The following is a 19,650-nucleotide window of genomic DNA, read 5'->3' on the forward strand; positions in this document are numbered from 1 at the left end:
GCCAACAGACAAGATTGGGTATAAAACTGAGATGAAATTATCACACTGTCATATAAGAGGGAGGGGAAAAGGAGGAGGAAGGAAAACAGCTCCTCTGGGAAACAGGAAGTAGAAGGAGACATTTGCTTATAAAAGGAGAAATGGGGGCCAGAAACTCACCGGTTTAGAGGATTAAGCTGCAGATACCCATAACATCGCTGTCTCTCTTCTCCGAGATTTCTTCAAAATGGCATACCCAAATTATGAGAAGGTAAGTTTGGTTTGAATTTAATTCCTTTTCCTGCAGATTTACTTTTAAAACCTTTCTAATAGCTCACTTAAAGTTCCCTCTTTAATTTCTGGATGTAGGAATTCTCCACCTGAGAATCTCCCCTTCTTTTGCAAATGAATTGTTTTCTTTCGAGCGATTGTGGCTCTGTATACTTGGGTGAAAGTAAAAAGGAGAAAGTAAAGACATAGTAAGAGTTTATTTTGTAGAAAGACGGGTTGCAGCTGGGTAAGATAAAATGGTAAAAAAAAAATGGAGACCGGCAGTAAAAAGAAAGTGAAAAAGGTCAGAAAGTGAAGAGTCTAGTTGGTTTCTTTTTCCAGGAGTAAGAAGCAACCTACTTCCAATGGCTTTGGTAGTCCTGGGACTAGAGGGAAAAATAAATTGAGGAGGTTTCTTAGGTATTTACAGGGACCACTATTCAAGGCTAGATGACTGAATTAGCCAATATTTAAGTATATGATTATGGGCAAGTCATATAGGTCTTTAAGCCCCTACCTATCTTTTGAGTGGAGTAATGTAATTTTTTTTTTTTTGTCTTTTTAGAGCCTTATCCATGGCATATGGAAGTTTCCAGGCTAGGGGTCAAATCGGAGCTACAGCTGCCAACCTAAACCACAGCCACGGTGACTCAAGATCGGAGCTGTGTCTGCAACCTATGCCACAGCTCACAGCAACACTGTATCCTTAAGCCACTGAACGAGGTCTGGGATCAAACCTGTGTCCTCATGGATACCAGTCGGGTTTGTTACTGCTGAGCCACAACGGGAACTCCCAATTTTTGTGTTTTAAGCTGACCAGTGAAGTGTGTATAGAAGTGCTTTGAAAAAGTGGTGTACAAATGCAAAAATCCGTATTTGCAAGCTAAAAGTGCAAGAACTAAGGGAAGTCTTTGAAGAGATTTGAACAAGGGGAAGGGTGTGGCTGAATCAGATCTACCTAACTGTTAGAGAAGAGGTTGAGCTGAAATGGTGTTTATTTTTTCTTGAATTTGTGAGGAAAAGCTAAAAACTTAAGTACATGTGACCATATGGCATTGGTCATTTAATTTCTGCATCTCAGCTGCCTAATTAATAAAATATGAAAACTAATAAATTACCTCAAGTATGTTATAGGATTAAATGAGAGAAATGCTGAAAGCTCCCAGCACAGTGCCTGTATGCTGTAAATAACTAGTAAATATTAGTTCCTTCCTTCCTGTGAGCTTTATCTTTCATTCATCAAATCATTAAAAGAACACTGATGGCCCACTCTGTGCTGGGCACTGTGTAAGCCCTGTGATTGCAATGGAGAGTATGATGAATTTGTTCCCCTCTGGTTGTGGGGTGGAAGTAAAGTTGGTATGGCTGAAGCTTAGAAAAGCTCAGTGGTCTTAAGCTGGAAAGGCAGGCAGGGGCCCTACGGTTCAAGAATTTGTAGGCTATACAAGGGAATTTTGTCTTTAACTTCAGTATTTTAAATAAGCCAGAGAGCAGTCTGCGGAAAGGAGCCAAAACGGATTTTGGAAGAACAGGAGATTATTGCTCCTGCCAGTGAGAGCTGATAACTTGATCACAGCAATAGAGGACAAGATGGCAAAAACACCTTCCACATAGATTTAGGAGATAAAAATGAAAGTATTTGGTGTTTGAGGTGATGGAAAAGAAGGCCATGAAGTGGCAATGATTTTCCCAAACCCAGGATCTACGCTTTCCTTTCCTTTCGTCACCCACATATAAATTTGGCCCATTTCCTCATTGTTTCTCTTATCTAATAAAGGGCCTGTTAATCAATATCAAATTCAAGGAATCTCAGTCTTCTCTCTATCCAATTATTGGCTTCTCAGCTTCTTATTCCTTAGTTGCACTATGCAAGTACATTTCAGTTGTATGGCATCAAATGAGAATCAGTGATTGACAATTCCTTCTCCAGAATTATTTTGAAGGAGCAATAGATGAAGAAAATGTGATTCTTACATTGGTTCCAGTTACTGAGGAAATTATTGAAGACCATCAGATGGAACCAGGTGTTTCTTCAGCTTTGGAAGTCAAGAGTACAAATGATGAAGGTATGAAGGTAACAGGGTGACTCAGTTTGCTGCTCCTCCAGCTCTAGGAAGCCCAGAAAAGTAAGATTCTTCTTCCCTTATCCTTTAACTATACAACACTCAGCTTAAATCTCATCTTGATTACCTATGGTAAGAGATCTCTCAAACTCTCATATTTCTCATTTGCTAAGCCATGCACTATCTTGCTTTAAAAAAAGACACAGGAGTTCCCTGGTGGCTTAGTGAGTTAAGGATTAAGCATTGTCAGTACTGTGGTCTGGGTTCCATTCTTGGCCTGGAAACCTCTGCATGCCTAGGGTGTAGCCAAAAATAAATAAGCAAATAAAAATAAAACAAAAAATAGGCATGTGGAGTCCTTGGGAGAGAGCATAATCTTGTGGGGCAGCTATATATTAGCTAAAATTCCCAACCTAGGAAGCTCAATCTTTCCATTTTCGTAAATACTTTTTAACATACCTCTTATGAAGATCAAATAATTTTTTCCCAGCTTTTTGAGATATAATTGATACATAAAACATACAATTTTAAGATGAATGTGTGATGACTGATATGCATATATATTGCAAAATGATTACCATCACCTCACACAGTTATCTTTCTCCCTACCCATAGTAAGAATATTTTATTATCTTCTTGGGGCTCCCATTGTGGCTCAGTGATAACAAATCCAACTAGTATCTATAAGGATGCAGGTTCAATCCCTGGCCTTGCTCAGTGGGTTAAGGATCCTGAGTTGCCATGAACTGTGGTGTAGATTGCAGATTCAGCTCAGATCTTGGATCCCACATTGCTGTGGCTATGGTGTAGGCCAACAGCTGCAGCTCTGATTTGACCCATAGCCTGGGAATTTCCATGTGCTGTGGGTGTTGCCCTAAAAAAGAAAAAAAAAATTATCTTTTATTTTTTAAATTTTTTATTTTTTTGGCTCTGATGTGCAGTAGCTTGATGTGGGATCTCAGTTCCCAGGCCAGGCATTGAACTAGGGCGGCAGCAGTGAATGTGTAGAGTCCTAATCACTAGCCCACCAGGGAACCTCTCTCTTCTCAAATTTTAAGCATAAAATATACTGTTGTTAAACTATAGTCACTCTACTCTACATTAGCTCCCCAGAACTTATTCATCTTATAACTGAGAATTTGTGCCCTTAGATCCACATCTTCCCATTTCTCCCACTCGAAATTACTGGCAACCATTCATCTACTCTGTTTCTGAGTTCAGCTTTTTTAGATTCTACGTATGAGTGAAATCAGATGCTATTTGGGATACTAGTCTTTTGCTTGATTTACTGATAAAATATCTGGAAGTTCTTTATTTTATTTTTTTATTTGGCCTTGCCCTAGGCATGTGGAAGTTACCAGGCCAGGGAAGTTACCAGAGCCACAGCAGTGACAACTCTGGATCCTTAATCCATAAGGCCACCAGGGACCTCCCTGGCAACTCTAAATATCATGATCCTTTGTATCTATTCTCAGGGCTTCATATAGCCATCAAATAAGTGTTTTCCAGCCATCAAATAAGTGTTTTATTTTGGGGGCCAGTAATGTGAGGACTTTAAGATAAAGCAGAGCAAAGTGATGTGAAACAGGGTGTTTTCTTTTCTGTAGAGGAAAATGAGGCAGATTGACAGAATGGAGGACCATTGTTGGTTGGGTGGTTTTAATTATTTCTGTAGGGACAGATATTTTGTGGTCCAACATCTAGACATTTTGTAGGAGCAGTTCAATATAATGTTCTAGCCAGGTGATGGTTGTTGGCTACAAAAAAACAGGTTGCTGTATGAAGTGTAAAAAATGTGGATTTTAGAATTTCAAAATAAGGATTTGAGTCCTAGGTCTGCCGTTATAATGGTGGTGTGCTCTTGGTCAAGTCCTTTAATTCCTGGAGCTCCCATTGTGGTGCAGCAGAAATGAATCTGACTAGTATCTATGAGAATGCAGGTTCAATCCCTGGCCTCGCTCAGTGGGTTAAGGATCTGGCATTGCCATGGGCTCTGGTGTAGGTTGCAGATGTGGCTCGGATCTTGCATTGCTGTGGCTATGGTGTAAGCCAGTGGCTACAGCTCCAATTTGATCCCTAACCTGAGATCTTCCATATGTTGCAAGTGTAGCCCTAAAAAGAAAAAGAAAAAAAAAAGTTCTTCAATCAATTCCTTAATCTATTACCTTATTTGTAAGTTGAGGAAAACTAAGAACAAACTGGGTTGTGAGAAATAAGTGAGAGCTTATTATAAAGACTCTTACAAATATTAAATTATTACTACTTTGGTTCTCTTCTCAGTTCATCCTCCTGAAACCAACAAACAGTTCAAAGCTAGCCCAAAATCATGTCATAAAACAATTCATCCTTTGCCGAGCATTTTGCCTCCAATTAATCAAGTGAATCGGAACACTTTGCGGAACTGGTGTCAACAACTTAACTTGAGTACCAGTGGCCAGGTGAGTGTGCAGGTGGGAATCTCTGCTTCTGAGAACAAGTGGGGAAGATCTGACAGCTTTTAATTTTGATTTCCTTTCTTCATTTCTAGAAAATAGAGGTTTATATGAGACTCCGGACATATGCTTATTCTGAAAAAGATCAGGTGAGCGAGGAGTGTGATAACAGAAGCTCTGTGAGTTTTTCCTCCTCTCCCATTGTCTCTATCTACATTGTACCTCCAAGGCAAGGCTTCTCAACCAAGACAATTGACATTTTGGACCAAATAATTTCTTTCTGTCCTGAGGGATTTCCCATACATTTTAGGATGTTTAGCAGCCTAAATATCCCCGGCTTCTACACGCAAGGTATCAGTTGTGACCCTCCTTCCCCGACACACAGTGTTAGCCATCAAAATTTCTCCCAGTTGAGAACCACTGCTTTGATAGAACTAATATCCCCCCCTCCCTTTTTTTTTTTGCTGCCTCTTGAGGCATATGGACAGAGAGCAGATCCAAACTACACAGCAGCTGTAGCAATGCTGGATCCTTTAACCCACTGTGCCAGGCCAGGGATTGAACTGGCTTCACCCAGACACCCTCAATCCTGTTCTGCCACAGCAGGAACTCTAAGAACTAACATTCTTAAATCCTTCTCACAGTGACATTCATGGGTTAGTGTTAAAACGGACACAGATGTGCTTAGGGCTGTGGCACTTCATTTCATACTTATCGTGGTGACTTCTGTTTGCAGTATATTCCTGAAACATCATGGGAGACCAGATTGCAGTCAGCTTCAAGGAAACACAAGATGGTGACCAAGAGACCAAGAGTTCAGAATAGTAAGATGAGTGAGAGAGGGGAAAAGACCAACATGGTTGAAGTGGTAACTCCGGCTCAGGAGGCCATGTTGGCAGCATGGTCAAGAATTGCTTCAAGAGCCGTTCACCCTAAGGCTGTGAATTTACCTCCCGTTCCTGCTTCTGTTGAGACCTTTCTGCCACAAGCCTCTGGTAAGACTGACCTTAAAGAGTGATTACCATGTCAGAGAAAGAGGTGCATTTTTTAATCCGATACTAATGGTTAAAAGGAAAAAGTTAGTCAGAATATCTGCAGATTGAGTATTAGGTCCCTAGAGGGCTCATCTTTTGGTTGATAGTCAAAGTTTTGCCTGAATAGCTCTCTGAGCCAGATCACTGAGTGGGGCATTTTCTCATCACTAAGCACAGATCCACAGTGGGAAGAAAGCACAATCTGATAAATGTGGTCAGCTACAGCCTGAGGACGTCCCCTTTCCCTCTCCCTTCCTCAAGGCCTTCATAATAATGTGAATAATATGGTGAGTGTTAGAATTGAACAGCCTTGGTTCAAATCCTTGTCCTACTACTTCCTAGATATATGACATTGACAAGTTGCTTAGCCCTGGTATCCTGATTTATTTATTTATTTACTTTTATTTTTTAAATTTTTTGTCTTTTTGCCTTTTCTAGGGCCGCTCCCGCAGCATATGGAGGTTCCCAGGCTCGGGGTCTAACCAGAGGTGTAGCTACCTGCCTACTCCGGAGCCACAGCAACGAGGGATCTGCAACCTACACCACAGCTCACGGCAACGCTGGACCCTTAACCCATTGAGCAAGGCCAGGTATCGAACCCACCACCTCATGGTTCCTAGTCGGATTCGTTAACCACTGTGCCATGACGGGAACTCCAGGTATCCTGATTTAATAAAATTTAATAAAATGAAGATTTCAACTATTCTACTTCATAGAATGTTGGTCAAGGCTTATGCGATATACCTTGGCATATTAAAAGTAGGCAATAATAATTAAAATGTTTGGGGCCCCTGTCCTCTTAAGAAATCCTGAGAATAACTTAGCCCTGTCTTTCTTCAATTAATTGTTGGTCCACCTTCTTTGATTTTTTCGTTTGGGGGTGGGCAGGAGCAGTTGTGACTGAGGCATATGGAAGTCCCCAGGCTAGGGGTTGAATCAGAGCTATGGAGCTACAGCTTCTGGCCTATGCCTCAGCCACAGCAATGTGGGATCCAAGCTGCATCTGTAACCTACACTGCAGCTTGGCGACAGTGCCAGATCCTCAACCCACTGAGCAAGGCCAGGGATCAAATCCACATCCTCATGGATACTAGTTGGGTTCTTAACCCACTGAGCCACAACGAGAATTCCTCTTTTTGATATTTTTGTTTTCATTTAAAGCAGACCCTACCTCAGGCCAGCACAAAGTCACTCTCTTTTTTTGGCTTGATTTTTTTTTCCCCCTCTCTTCATCCCATTTCCAGAAGTGTTCTGGATCCTCCCCCCCCCTTTTTTTTTTTTAATTTTCCCACTGTACAGCAAGGGGGTCAGGTTATCCTTACATGTATACATTACAATTACATTTTTCCCCCAGCCTTTCTTCTCCTTTTTTTTTAATTTTAATTGAAGTATGGTTGTTTTACAATGTTGAGTTAGTTTCAGGTATACATGAAGTGATTCAGTTACATTATGTATTTCTTTTACAGACTTTTTTTTTTTTTTTTTTTTTAGGGCTGCACCTGTGGCATATGGAGGTTCCCAGGCTAGGGAACAAATCTGAGCTACAGCTGCCGGCCTACACCACAGCCACAGCCACATCAAGGAAGGATCCAAGTCATATCTGTAACCTACACCATGGCTCATAGCAACGCCAGATCCTTAACCCACTGAGCAAGACCAGGGATCAAACCTGCAACCTTATGATTACTAATCGATTCGTTTCCGCTGCACCACAAGGGAAACTCCTAAGGACTCTTTTCTATTATGGTTTATTACAAGACAGTCAATATAATTCCCTGTGCTAACAGTAGGCCCTTGTTTATCTATTTTATATATAGTAATGTGTATCTGTTAATCTCAAACTCCCTCTCCCATCCTCTTTTATTCAGGACTGGCTCGTGATAAGGCACTTTTTTCATTGCATAAAGAACCCAGCAGAAAAAAAAAAAAGACCAGGAACTGGAGTTCCCATTGTGGTTAAGAACCTAACCTCGTGTTTGTGAATTTGCAGTTTCAATCCCTGGCCTTGCTCAGTGAATTAATGATCTGGCTTTGTTGCAAGCTGTGGTGTAGGGTGCAGATACAGCTCAGATCTGGTGTTTCTGTGGCTGTGGCGGAGGCCCCAGGTATAGCTCTGATTTGACCCCTAACCTGGGAACTTTCAAAAGACTGGGAGCTGAAATTGGTCTACTGTCTGCTCTCCAAGCTGTACTCCCTTTTGTGAGGAGAATTGGGCACCTTTTTCTAATTTGCAACATGCATGGAGCTATCTCTGGAGACTGCTTCTCCAAAGATGACACTTATTTTCATTAATGTTCCATAGGAGTTAGTAGCATCCCAGACTTACTCATCCTTTTAGTTCCTCTTCATTCAGCAGTTATCAAGTATTCAGAAGTGTCCCTGGATATTGTACCAAACACACAAAATCTCTACTCTTGCTTTGTAGCCTGACTGGGGAGATTTTATAGCTATTTAACCCACAGCAATTGCTCCTTTCTTTCAATTTTGGACTCTACCATTGATAGGACTTATTCTGCTGTCTCTTAAATATCCCATGTCCCCACTATTTGTTTCCTAGACACTTTTTTTTTTTTTTTGACCACACCCATGGCATGTAGAAGACAGAGCAGTAACCCGAGCCACAGCAGTGACAATGCTGGATCCTTAACCTACTGAGCCACCAGGAGACTCCTTAGACTTTTAAATGAAGGTCCTATTTATTGCCTTTTTTCTATAGTTGAGGCAGTACAACATAGTGGTTAGGCAAATGGGATGTGAGTCAGAATACCTAGATCCTTGTCTCGGTTCTGGAAAATTTATGATATTTTTAACACTGTAAGCTTTACTTACCTTATGTGAAAATAAGGAAAGTTAGGAGTTCCCATTGTGGTTCATCAGTAAGGAACCCGACTAGTATCCATGAGGATTCGGGTTTGATCCCTGGCCTCGCTCAGTGGATTAAAGGATTGGGCGTTGCTGTGAACTGTGGTGTAGGTTGCAGGCATGGTTCTGATTCAACCCCTAGCCTTGGATTTTCCACATGCTATGGGTGTGGCCCTAAAAAAAAAAAACAAAAAACAACAACAAAAAAAGAAAAGTTAATAGAAGGTAGAATCCTGGGCACAAAGCAAGATTTCCCAAAAGTTAATTTTTTTATTTTTTATTTTTATTTTTTTGTCTTTTCTAGGGCCACTTCTGGCAGCATATGGAGGTTCTCAGGCTAGAGGTCCAATCAGAGCTGTAGCCACTGGCCTATGCCACAGCAACTTGGAATCTGAGCCGCATCTTTGACCTACACCACAGCTCATGGCAATGCCAGATCCTTGACCCACTGAGCAAGGCCAGGGATCAAACCCACAACCTCATAGTTCCTAGTCAGATTTGTTAAACACTGTGCCACGACGGGAACTCCAAAAGTTAATTTTTTTAAAATTTCTGTCTTTTTAGGTCCACACTCTTGGCATACCAAGGTTACCAGGCTGGGGTCAAATCAGAGCTATAGCTGCTGTCTTACACTACAGCCACAACAACACCATATCCGAGCCTCATCTGTGACCTGCACCACAGCTCACAATGATGCCAGATCCTTCGTCCATTGAGTGAGGCCAGGGATTGAACCTCCGTCCTCATGGATACTAGTCAAATTCGTTTCCGATGAGCCACGACCGAACTCCCCAAAGTTAATTGTTATTGCCCCTTGTGCTATGTAGTTTGTGAAGTTAGATTAGTGTTCTTTCGTCTACAGTTTTCATACTTCTCATTTAGTTGATTCATGAATAGAATATAAGAGCAAAATCAAGAGTGACTTACTAAGGGGTTGGTTGGGGTGCTGTGACCTCTTAGCAGTTTATATTTCTCTTTCCCTGTGAGGTGTCCGATGGTGTGTGGTCCACGGCAGACCGTGTTTTGCAGACACAGAAGGTTGGGTTCGCCTGCAGTTCCATGCAGGTCAGGCCTGGGTGCCTCATACCCCCAGGAAGATGATCTCTCTCTTCATGTTACCTGCCTGTACTTTCCCATCCCCAGACCTAGAAGATAATATGTTATGCCCTGAATGTGCTAAGAGGTAAGTGTGTTCTCACAGAAAAGTACATGTCTGGATGGGTTTCTGAATAATTTAGTAGGATAAGGCAGAGGACAAATATGCTGTTTTCTTTCTTTTTCTTTTTGGCTGCATTTGCAGCATGTATAAGTTCTCATACCAGGGATCGAACTTGTGCCACAGCAGCAACTGGGGCTGCTGCAGTGACTGCTGGATCCTTAACCAAATGTGCCACAAAGAAACTCCAAACATGCGTTTTCTTAATTTGCCATATAGATCAGGCAAAAATAGGAAGTAAAAAGAATTTAGTAGTGGATTACAACTCAGATAAATGTGGCTTCTTCTTAGCAAACTGAACAGTAACCGACAAGTTAGAACCTTAACTGCTAATTTTAGAGAGATCTGGGTTTATTTGTTTGTTTGGTTTGTTTGCTTTGCTATGCCTGTGGCCTGTGGAATTTCCCAAGCCAGGGATTGGGAACTTGCACCACAACTGCAGCCTGGGCCACAGCTGTGGCAATGTCAGATCCTGAACCCACTGTGCCACAAGGGGACTTCAGAGAGATCTGTTTTAAAAAAGAAAAAATTAGAATTCTTACTATTTGTCAGATACTCAGCTGGGGATACAAAAATTAATGAGACAAAACCCACGTAGCATGCTGAGAATGAAAATGAGTATTTGGTAGTGGAAACAGCTCATACCAATACATAGAAATGGAAGAATATGAAATAGAGATTGCAAATAGGTCAATATGACTGAAGCTTATGTTGACAAATAAGTCCAGGAAGGGAAAGAACAGACTATTGAAGGTTTTATATCTCTATTAAAGTTATCATATATGATCCATAATTTCTCAGTCACTTTTGGGAACTAGACTTCTTTGAGAAAATGATAACTACATCCCTTCCTTCTACAAAAATACACATTAGGCATAAAAATAAGCAGTGCTTTATGTTTTATATTGACATCGAACTCCTAATGGTCATCTCTGACTGACGGAGGTGATTCAAGATGGATATAAAGGAAAATGAAGGTTTTTTTTTAGAAGTAGATTGAAATCTGGAAGTTCCTGTTGTGGCTCAGCAGTATTGAGCCTGAAGGGTATCCTTGAGGATGTGGGTTCAATCCCTGGCCTTGCTCAGTGGGTTAAGGATCTGGCATCGCCATGAGCAGTGTTGTAATTCACAGATGTGGCTTGGATCCCTTGTTGCCGTGGCTGTGGCCAACCCCTGTAACTCTGATTGGAACCCTAGCCTGGGAACTTCCATATGCTGCAGATGTGGCCATAAAAAGCAAAAAAAAAAAAAAAAAAGAAGTAGATTGAAATCTGGCAACAGAGACTAGATTGGAGGGCAAGAGATTACTATAATAATTCTGGAAAGGTGTAATTTATGACCTTGGCAAAGAATTAAAATAGGAATGGGACAAATGTAAGATTTGCAGTACAGAGAACTGGATGTCATCTTTTTTTATTGGCCACACCTGCAACATGAGGACGTTCCCAGGTCCAGGGATGGAACCCATGCCACAGCAGTGACCAGAGTCACATCAGTGATACCAGATCTTTAACCACTAGCCCACCAGGGAACTCCTCTTTTTTTTAAATTTTACTCTTTTTTGGCCACACCCTCTTTCCTTCCGTCCTTCCTCCCTCCCGCCCTCCTTCTTCCCTCTCTCCCTTCTTCTTCTTCTTCTTTTTTTTTTTTTTTTTTTTTTTTGTCTTTTAGGGCTGCACCTGCAGCATATGGAGGTTCCCAGGCTAGGGGTCAAATTGGAGCTGTAGCTGCCAGCCTACACCACAGCCACAGCAACGCCAGATCCAAGCCGCGTCTGTGCCCTACACCACAGCTCACGGCAATGCCAGATCCTTCACCCACTAAGTGAGGCCAGGGATTGAACCCTCAACCTCATGGTTCCTAGTCAGATTTGTTAACCACGATGGGAACTCCTCTCCCATCGTCTTTTTAATTTCTTTTCTGTCTTTTTAGGGTGACACCTGTGGCATATGGAAGTTCACTGGCTAGGGGGAAAAATCAGAGCTTGTAGCTGCCAGCCCTTGCCACAGCTCAGAGCAACACTGGATCCTTAACCCACTGAGTGAGGGCAGGGATCGAGCCCACTTCCTCATGGATACTAGTGGTTCATAACTGCTGAGCCACAATGGGAACTCCTTTTAAATTTTTTTTTCTTTTTGTCTTTTTAGGGCTACACCCGGGGCATATGGAGCTTCCCAGGCTAGGGGTTGAATCGGAGCTGTAGCTGCCAGCCTACGCCACAGCCACAGCAACACAGGATTCGAGTCAAGTATGTGACCTACACCATAGCTCAGGGAAACGCCGGATCCTTTACCCACTGAGCAAGGCCAGGGATCAAACCCACGTCCTCTTTCTTGGATGCTAGTCTGTTTGGTTAACCACTGAACCATGATGGGAATTCCTCCTTTTTAATTTTTGATGGGAATATCATGAGTGTGTGTAAACAGAGAATGAATGTGAGGAGAGGCTATGAGGAGGAAAGGGAGAGTATAAAGACAAAGGAAGCAGAACCAATTGTGGTATACAGAATAGGAGCCCTGACATTAAAATCTTTTTACCCAGCATCCTTAGGAGGTACGGCAAACTACTCACAAACACTAGAATTGTGTTCCTTACTTAATGGTCATTTTCAAGGGATGATCTATATACCTATACATATATTTTTTGCTTTTTAGGGCTGTACCTGCGGCATGTGGAAGATCCCAGGCTAGGGGTCGAATCAGATCTGGAGCTGCCAGCCTACACCACAGCCACAGCATTGCAAAATCAGAGCTGCGTCTGAGGTCTACACCACAGCTCATGGCAATGGTGGATCTTTAACCCAATGAGAGGGGCTAGGGATGGAATCTGAATCCTCATGTTTACTAGTCAGATTCATTTCCACTGTGCCACAACAGCAGCTCCCCTATTTTATTTTATTTTTAAAATTTATTATAGTTGATTTACAATGTTCTGTCAATTTCTGCTGCACGCCAAAGTGACCCAGTCATACATATATACACATTCTTTTTCTCACATTATCCTCCATCATGTTCCATCACAAGTGACCGGATATAGTTTCCTGTGCTATACCGCAGGATCTCATTGCTTATCCACTCCAAATGCAATAGTTTGCATCTACTAACCCCAAACTCCCAGTCCATCCTACTCCCTCCCCCTCCCCCATGGCAACTACAAGTCTGTTCTCCAAGTCCATGAGTTTGTTTCTTTTCTGCAGATAGGTTCATTTGTGCCATTTATTATATTCCACATATAAGTGATATCCTATGTTTTTTGTCTTTCTCTTTCTGACTTACTTCACTTAGTATGAGAATCTCTAGTTCCATCCATGTTGCTGCAAATGGTATTTTTTTGTTCTTTTTTATGAACGAGTAGTATTAGGAATGGTCCAACCATTTCTTAAAATTCTTTTCTGACTTGCTTTATAGGAATAAGAAAATTATGAAAAAATTAATTGCAATGAGGAAGAGGAAAAAACCTAGTTTGAACACACCAACATCATTCCCTTCAGATGGACCAAGTCTTGATACAAAATAAATGGTTACCGGAGGGGAAAGTTTTGGGGTGGGTGAAATAGGTGAAGGGGGGGGTAACTGTATGGTAATAATGGTTAGTAGACTTTTTATGGTCTGTACACTTGTAGTTTACACAAATAATCAAATTACTATGTTGTAATGTGAAACTAATATGTTATATTCCAATTTTACCTCAATTAAAAAAAAAAAGCAACGGTTTTTTAGAATTTACCAGTGAATCCATCTGGTCCTGGACTCTTGTTTGGGTAGTTTCTTACTACTGATTCAGTCTCCTTAATGGTAAATCAGGGGTGGGGGAGGAGATAAATGGCAATGGGCCCACAGCTAAAGTGACTTTGCATTGCCATGATTGCTGTGCTCTACCCTAGCCATCCTCAATGTTGCCTAATGTTGCCTGATGCCTTGGGTATGGATGAGAATGTCTGGATCCTGTACTTGAGGTTTACCAAAAGGTGACTGCTACTGCTGCTTCAGATACTAGCTATATAGAATACAATTTGGTTTTATTGACGTTCCTCTTGTGGCGCAGCAGAAATGAATCCAACTAGTAACCATGAGGTTGCAGGTCGATCCCTGGCCTTGCTCAGTGGGTTAAGGATCCAGTGTTGCTGTGAACAGTGGTGTAGATTGCAGATTACTGTGGCTGTGGCAAGGCCAGCAGCTGTAACTCTGATTCGACCCCTAGCCTGGGAACCTCCACATGCTGCAGTTGTGGCCCTAAAAAGCCAAATAAATAAATAAATAAATAGGTTTTATTTTAATTAATAGATTTGTTAAAGCAGTTTTAGGCCTTCTGAAAAATTGAGCAGAAAGTACAGAGTTCTAGGATGCTACTCCTGCCCTCATTTCCTCCACTGTCAACCTCCTGCTCTCAAGTAGTAAACCTGTGTTGACCCATCATTACCACCCAAAGCCTACAGATCACACTAGGGTTCATTCTTTGTGTTGTACATTCTTGCATTTTGACCACTGTGTAATGGCATACCATTTTAGTGTTGTACAAGATAGTTTTATTGCCCTATAAAAATGCTCTGTACTCCACCTTTTTTTTGGCCAGGCCTGCATCTTGTGGAAATTTCCTGGGCCAGGGTTTGAACCCAAGCCACAGAAGTGACAATGCTGGATCCTTAACCCATTATGTTACCAGAGAACTCCATGTGCTTTACCTGTTAACATTTCCCCAAAACCCTGATCTTCTGTCTCCATAGCTTTGCTTTTTTCCAGTATGTCATACACCTAAAATCATACAGTGGTCTTTTCAGATTGACTTCTTTCACAGCCTTGTGTGTTTAAAGTTCTACCATCTAATATGTCTTTCCATGACTGGAGAGCCTACTTTTTTTTTTTTTTTTCCCTTTCATTCTATACCCATGGCATGAGGATGTTCCCAGGCCAGGGATAGAATCCTAGCCACTGCAGTGGTAACGCCAGATCCTTATCCCACTGATCCCACTTTGTAATGCTGAATGCTCCGTCATCTGGATGTACCATAATTTACCTATTCACATTTTGGAGACAACTTTGGTTATTTCTAAGTTTTGGCAACTCTGAATAAAGCCACTATAAATATTTGTGTGTAGGTTTTTGTGTGAATATACATTTTAAATTTATTTGGGTAAATACCAAGGAGCATGATTTCTGAATCTTGTAAGAATGTGTTTAGCTTTGTAAGAAACTGCCAAATTGCCTTCCAAAGTGGCTGTACCATCTTGTATTCCAACCAGCAATGAGATTTCCTTCTGCTCCACATCATCTAGCATTTGGGGTTGTCAGTGCTTTGGATTTGGGCCATTATAAAAGGTATATAGTGGTAACATTTTAATTTGCAATTCTGTAGTGACATATGATGTGGAACATCTTTTTTTTTAAAGGCCACTCCTGTGGCATATGGAAAATCCCAGGCTAGGGGTTGAATTTGAGCTGCAGCTGCCAATCAAACCCACATCTTCATGGATACTAGTTGGGTTCTTTACAGCTGAGCCACAATGATAACTCCTGTTTATTTTCTTTTGAGTTGTTTTTTTTTTTTTTGGAAGTTCTGGGCCAGGGATCCAACCTGTTCCACAGCAGTGATAACACTGGATCCTTAACCTACTGAGCCACAGGGGAACTCCTACTGCTGGAGTTTGAGAGTTATTTTTATATTTTGGATAACAATGCTTTATCAGATAAGTCTTGCAAATATTTTTCCCCAGTCTGGCATCATTCTTTGCATTAATTAGTATATTTAGAAAATTTGTGTCTAATGTGATTAATATGTACGGGTTAACATCTATATTTGTTTTCATTGCTCCCCTCCTTTTTTGTCTTCCCCTCTTTCCCTTTTTATTTTAGTTGAACATTTTATATGATTCCCTTTTCCCCTCTCTTTGCATATCAATTATACTTTCACTACTTTGCCTTCAGTTTGCAAGTAACAAATAATCCAGGTTCTTTTTCAAATAACATGCCATTTCATTAATATCCCAAGTGACTTTTTTAAATAATGATTTTTATTTTTTCCATTATAGCTGATTTACAGTGTTCTGTCAATTTTCTGCTGTAGGTGACCCAGTCACACATGCATGTATACATTCTTTTCTCTCACATTATCATGCCTCATCACAAGTGACCAGACATAGTTCCCAGTGCTATATAGCAGGATCCCATTGCGTATCTATTCCAAAGGCAATAGTTTGCATCTATTAAAGCCAAATTCCCAGGCCCTCCCACTCCTTCCCCTTCCCTCTTGACAACCACAAGTCTGTTTTCCATGCCCATGATTTTCTTTTCTCTGGAAAGTTTCATTTGTGCCATAGATTAGATTCCAGATATAAGTGAAATCATATGGTATTTGTCTTCCTCTTTCTGACTTCATTTTTTTTTTTTTTTTTTTTTGCTTTTTAGGCCACACCTGAGGCATATGGAAATTCCTGGGCCAGGGGTTGAATCAGAGTTATAGCTGTCAGCCACAGCCACAGCCACAGCTGAATGGCAACATTGGATCTTTAGCCCACTGACCAGGGCCAGGGATCAAACACACATCCTCATGGATTCTATTTGTGTTCATTACCACTGAGCCACAACAGGAACTCCATGTAAGTGCCTTGTGATATAGTATTCCCAGTTCCTATTTCTCCCTTATAAAATTGCTGTCATTCATTTTTACTTATCCATTTATTTATTTTAAACTTTTTTTTTTTTTTTTGTCTTTTTAGGGCTGCACCCTGGGCACATGGGAATTCCCAGGCTAGGGGTCGAATCAGAGCTACAGCCTCCAGCCTACACCACAGCCACAGCAATACCAGATCTGAGCCACATCTGTTACCTACATCACAGCTCATGAAACGCCAGATCCTTAACTCACTGAATGAGACCAGGGATCCTGCATCCTCTTGGATACTAGTTGGGTTCATTACCACTGAGTCACAGTGGGAACTCCGGAACAAACTTATATATTAGATCAATTAAGATAAATATAAAGTATTTTATTTTAGCTCCTTTTATTTCTTCTCAAGAACTCTTTCTTTAGAGCTGAGTTTCTGACCTATATAATCTTTCTGAAGAAATTTTTTTAAGAATCCAGCTTTATTAAGCTAGACATTAATTTTGTGGCGGGGGCGGCATACCCATGGTATTCGGAAGAACCTCCACCACAGCAGTGACAATGCTGGATCCAGGAGTTCCCTCTGGTGGTACAGCAGTGACAACCCACTGCACCACCAGGGGAACTCCCAGTTTGCAAGAGATTTGTAATACAATGTCACTCTTCTGACTAAATTTCTTTTAGGAAGATGCAATTATTTTTCATAAAATTGTTTATGTTAACGTGCGATGGGTTTATTGTTATTTTTAATCAATAAATATTTTTTTTAAATTCTCAGTTTTAGGAGTTCCCGTTGTTGTGTAGCAGAAACGAATCCGACTAGGAACCATGAGGTTGCAGGTTCGATCTCTGGCCTTGCCCAGTGGGTTAAGGATCTGGTGTTGCTGTGAGCTGTGGTGTAGGTCGCAGATGCGGCTCGGATCTGGTGTTGCTGTGGCTGTGGTGTAGGCTGATGGCTACAGCTCAGATTAGATCCATAGCCTGGGAACATCCATATGCCGCAAGTGAGGCCCTAAAAGGACAAAAGACAAAACAAAAACAAAAACTCAGTTTTAATGTCTAATGGCAAATATTGATAGACAAAGAACATCTCAATAATTTTTTTTATGGGTCTTTTTAGGGCTGCACACAGGACATACAGAGGTTCCCAGGCTGGGGGTTGAATCAGCTGCGGCTGCCAGCCTACATTACAGCCACAGCAACGCGGGATCTGAGCTGCATCTTCGACCCACACCACAGCTCACATGATGCTGGATCCTTAAGCCACTGAGCAAGACCAGGGATTGAACCTGGGTCTTCATGGATCCTCGTCAGATTCACTTCCTGCTGAGTTACAACAGGAACTCCAATAATTTTTAATATTGAAAGTTAGAGGTTCCAAGACCAAAATGTTTATGAGAATCATTGACCTAGCCCACCCATGTCTACTTTGTTCCCCCATTTTTTATATGGATAAAGTGAGCTTGGAGTGAGAAGGGGTCTTTCCAGGGAGATTGTGGCTTTGATCCTGACACTGCATTTTTGGTATAATCCTTTGAAAACAGGTATGTCTGGGACACCTTGTGTTTTCAATATCTCTTCATTGGATCCTTATCTGGATTAAATGTCTATGAGCTTTTTATTTTTTGTCTTTTTAGGACTGCACCACAGCATATGAAGTTCCTAGGCTAGGGGTCGAATTGGAGCTGTGTTCACATGAACAATTGCATGTGTTCACTTTATATTTTTATAGGATTTAGGGGTTTTTTTTTTGGTTTGTTTTTGCTTCTTTGCCTTTTCTAGGGCCACTCCCGTGGCACCTGGAGGTTCCCAGGCTAGGGGTCTAATCGGAGCTGTACCTGCCAGCCTACGCCAGAGCCACAGCAATGCAGGCACCAAGCCCCGTCTGCAACCTACACCACAGCTCATGGCAACGCTGGATCCTTAACCCACTGAGCGAGGCCAGGGATCAAACCCGCAACCTCATGGTTCCTAGTCGGATTCATTAAACACTGACCCATGATGGGAATTCCAGGAGTTATGTTTTTAACCGTTTGAAAATTATTTAGCAATCATTGTGGCTCAGCAGATCAGCAGTTTCGATCTGGCGTTGCTGTGAGCTGTGGTGTAGGTCCCAGATGTGGCTGGGATCTGGCATTGCCTTGGTTGTGGTGTAGGCCAGCAGCTGTAGCTCTGATTTGACCCCTAGCCTGGGAACGTCCATATGTTGCAGCTGTGGCCCTAAAAATAAAAAACAAACAAAAAAACAGCAAAAAAGAAAATTATTATTTAGCAAAAACTGTAAGAAAATAAAATACATAGGAGATGGTAATAAGTCATAAGAATGAAGACAGGGTAAGAAGACAGCTGTTAACTTGTGGCGTAGAATGTACCATTTTAGATAGGGAAAATCAGTAAGTTCTGCACTTCTCTCTCTTAATTTTAGGTGGAATCCCTCTTCTCTCCATCTTCACTGCCACTACACTAATCCAAGCCATCTTCTCATCTGATCTCCCTGCCTTACTCCTACCTACTCTGATCATCAGCTACCTGATGATCATTTTTAAAAAACAATTACCTGATCATTTCCCTCTTTTCCACTGGCCCCCAATGGTGGCGTCGTTTTGTGGGGCCTAAAGATTACAAAATTCAGGAGGCCCGCTTTGAGGTAAATAGAAAAATTAGATACTGAGCCTTGAAAAGGGCAGTAAAAATTGGTTCTGAAACTTAAGCTTCATAGCTTCGCTATAAATCCACCTCTGCCTAAAAGTCTAGCCTCGTTTTTCTCTACCTCAACATCTCTCTCCTACAACTCTTGCCTAGAAAGCTCTTCCCTTAGGCTTTTTCCTAGCTAATTTTTGCACTCAACTTTTAGCTCCCTATCAGTCCTCAAACCCAGCTGGGTCAGGGACAGAGTCTCTTCAAGCTCCAGGCACCCCAGGGGAGTCCCCTTTCGAATCGAAGAGCTGCTCTTTTCCAGCACCCTCAAGAGATCCCTGGCTGGTCTGGGTTTGCACCCTGGATATATCCATAGGCAGAGCCCCAGAAGAGAATGAGCAGTAGATCGCTTCCGTTTTCGTCCTTAGTAGGGCGCACCATCTCTCCGGAACCCGCGCCGCTCCAGATCGATTCCGGTCGGAACGACAGCGCTGTGCACGCAGACTTGGATGCGCAGGTGGTGAGAGGTGCTGCGTGGTGCGGAAGCATACAGACTT

At 41.7% G+C, this 19,650-nt stretch overlaps 1 protein-coding gene across 1 annotated transcript; it reads left to right on the forward strand.

Moving 5' to 3' along the window:
- The first annotated feature begins 226 nt into the window (after window positions 1–226).
- On the forward strand, window positions 227–19,072 carry DPPA2 (developmental pluripotency associated 2). Its single transcript, XM_047752946.1, has 8 exons — window positions 227–250; window positions 2,180–2,315; window positions 4,593–4,750; window positions 4,840–4,893; window positions 5,481–5,739; window positions 9,628–9,823; window positions 13,264–13,355; window positions 18,882–19,072. Exons 1-8 carry the CDS (start codon window positions 227–229, stop codon window positions 19,070–19,072), a joined length of 1,110 nt encoding a protein of 369 aa, XP_047608902.1.
- Window positions 19,073–19,650: the final 578 nt, after the last annotated feature.

The sequence above is a fragment of the Phacochoerus africanus genome, chromosome 1, assembly GCF_016906955.1.
Source record: "Phacochoerus africanus isolate WHEZ1 chromosome 1, ROS_Pafr_v1, whole genome shotgun sequence".
Taxonomy (NCBI): Eukaryota; Metazoa; Chordata; class Mammalia; order Artiodactyla; family Suidae; genus Phacochoerus; species Phacochoerus africanus.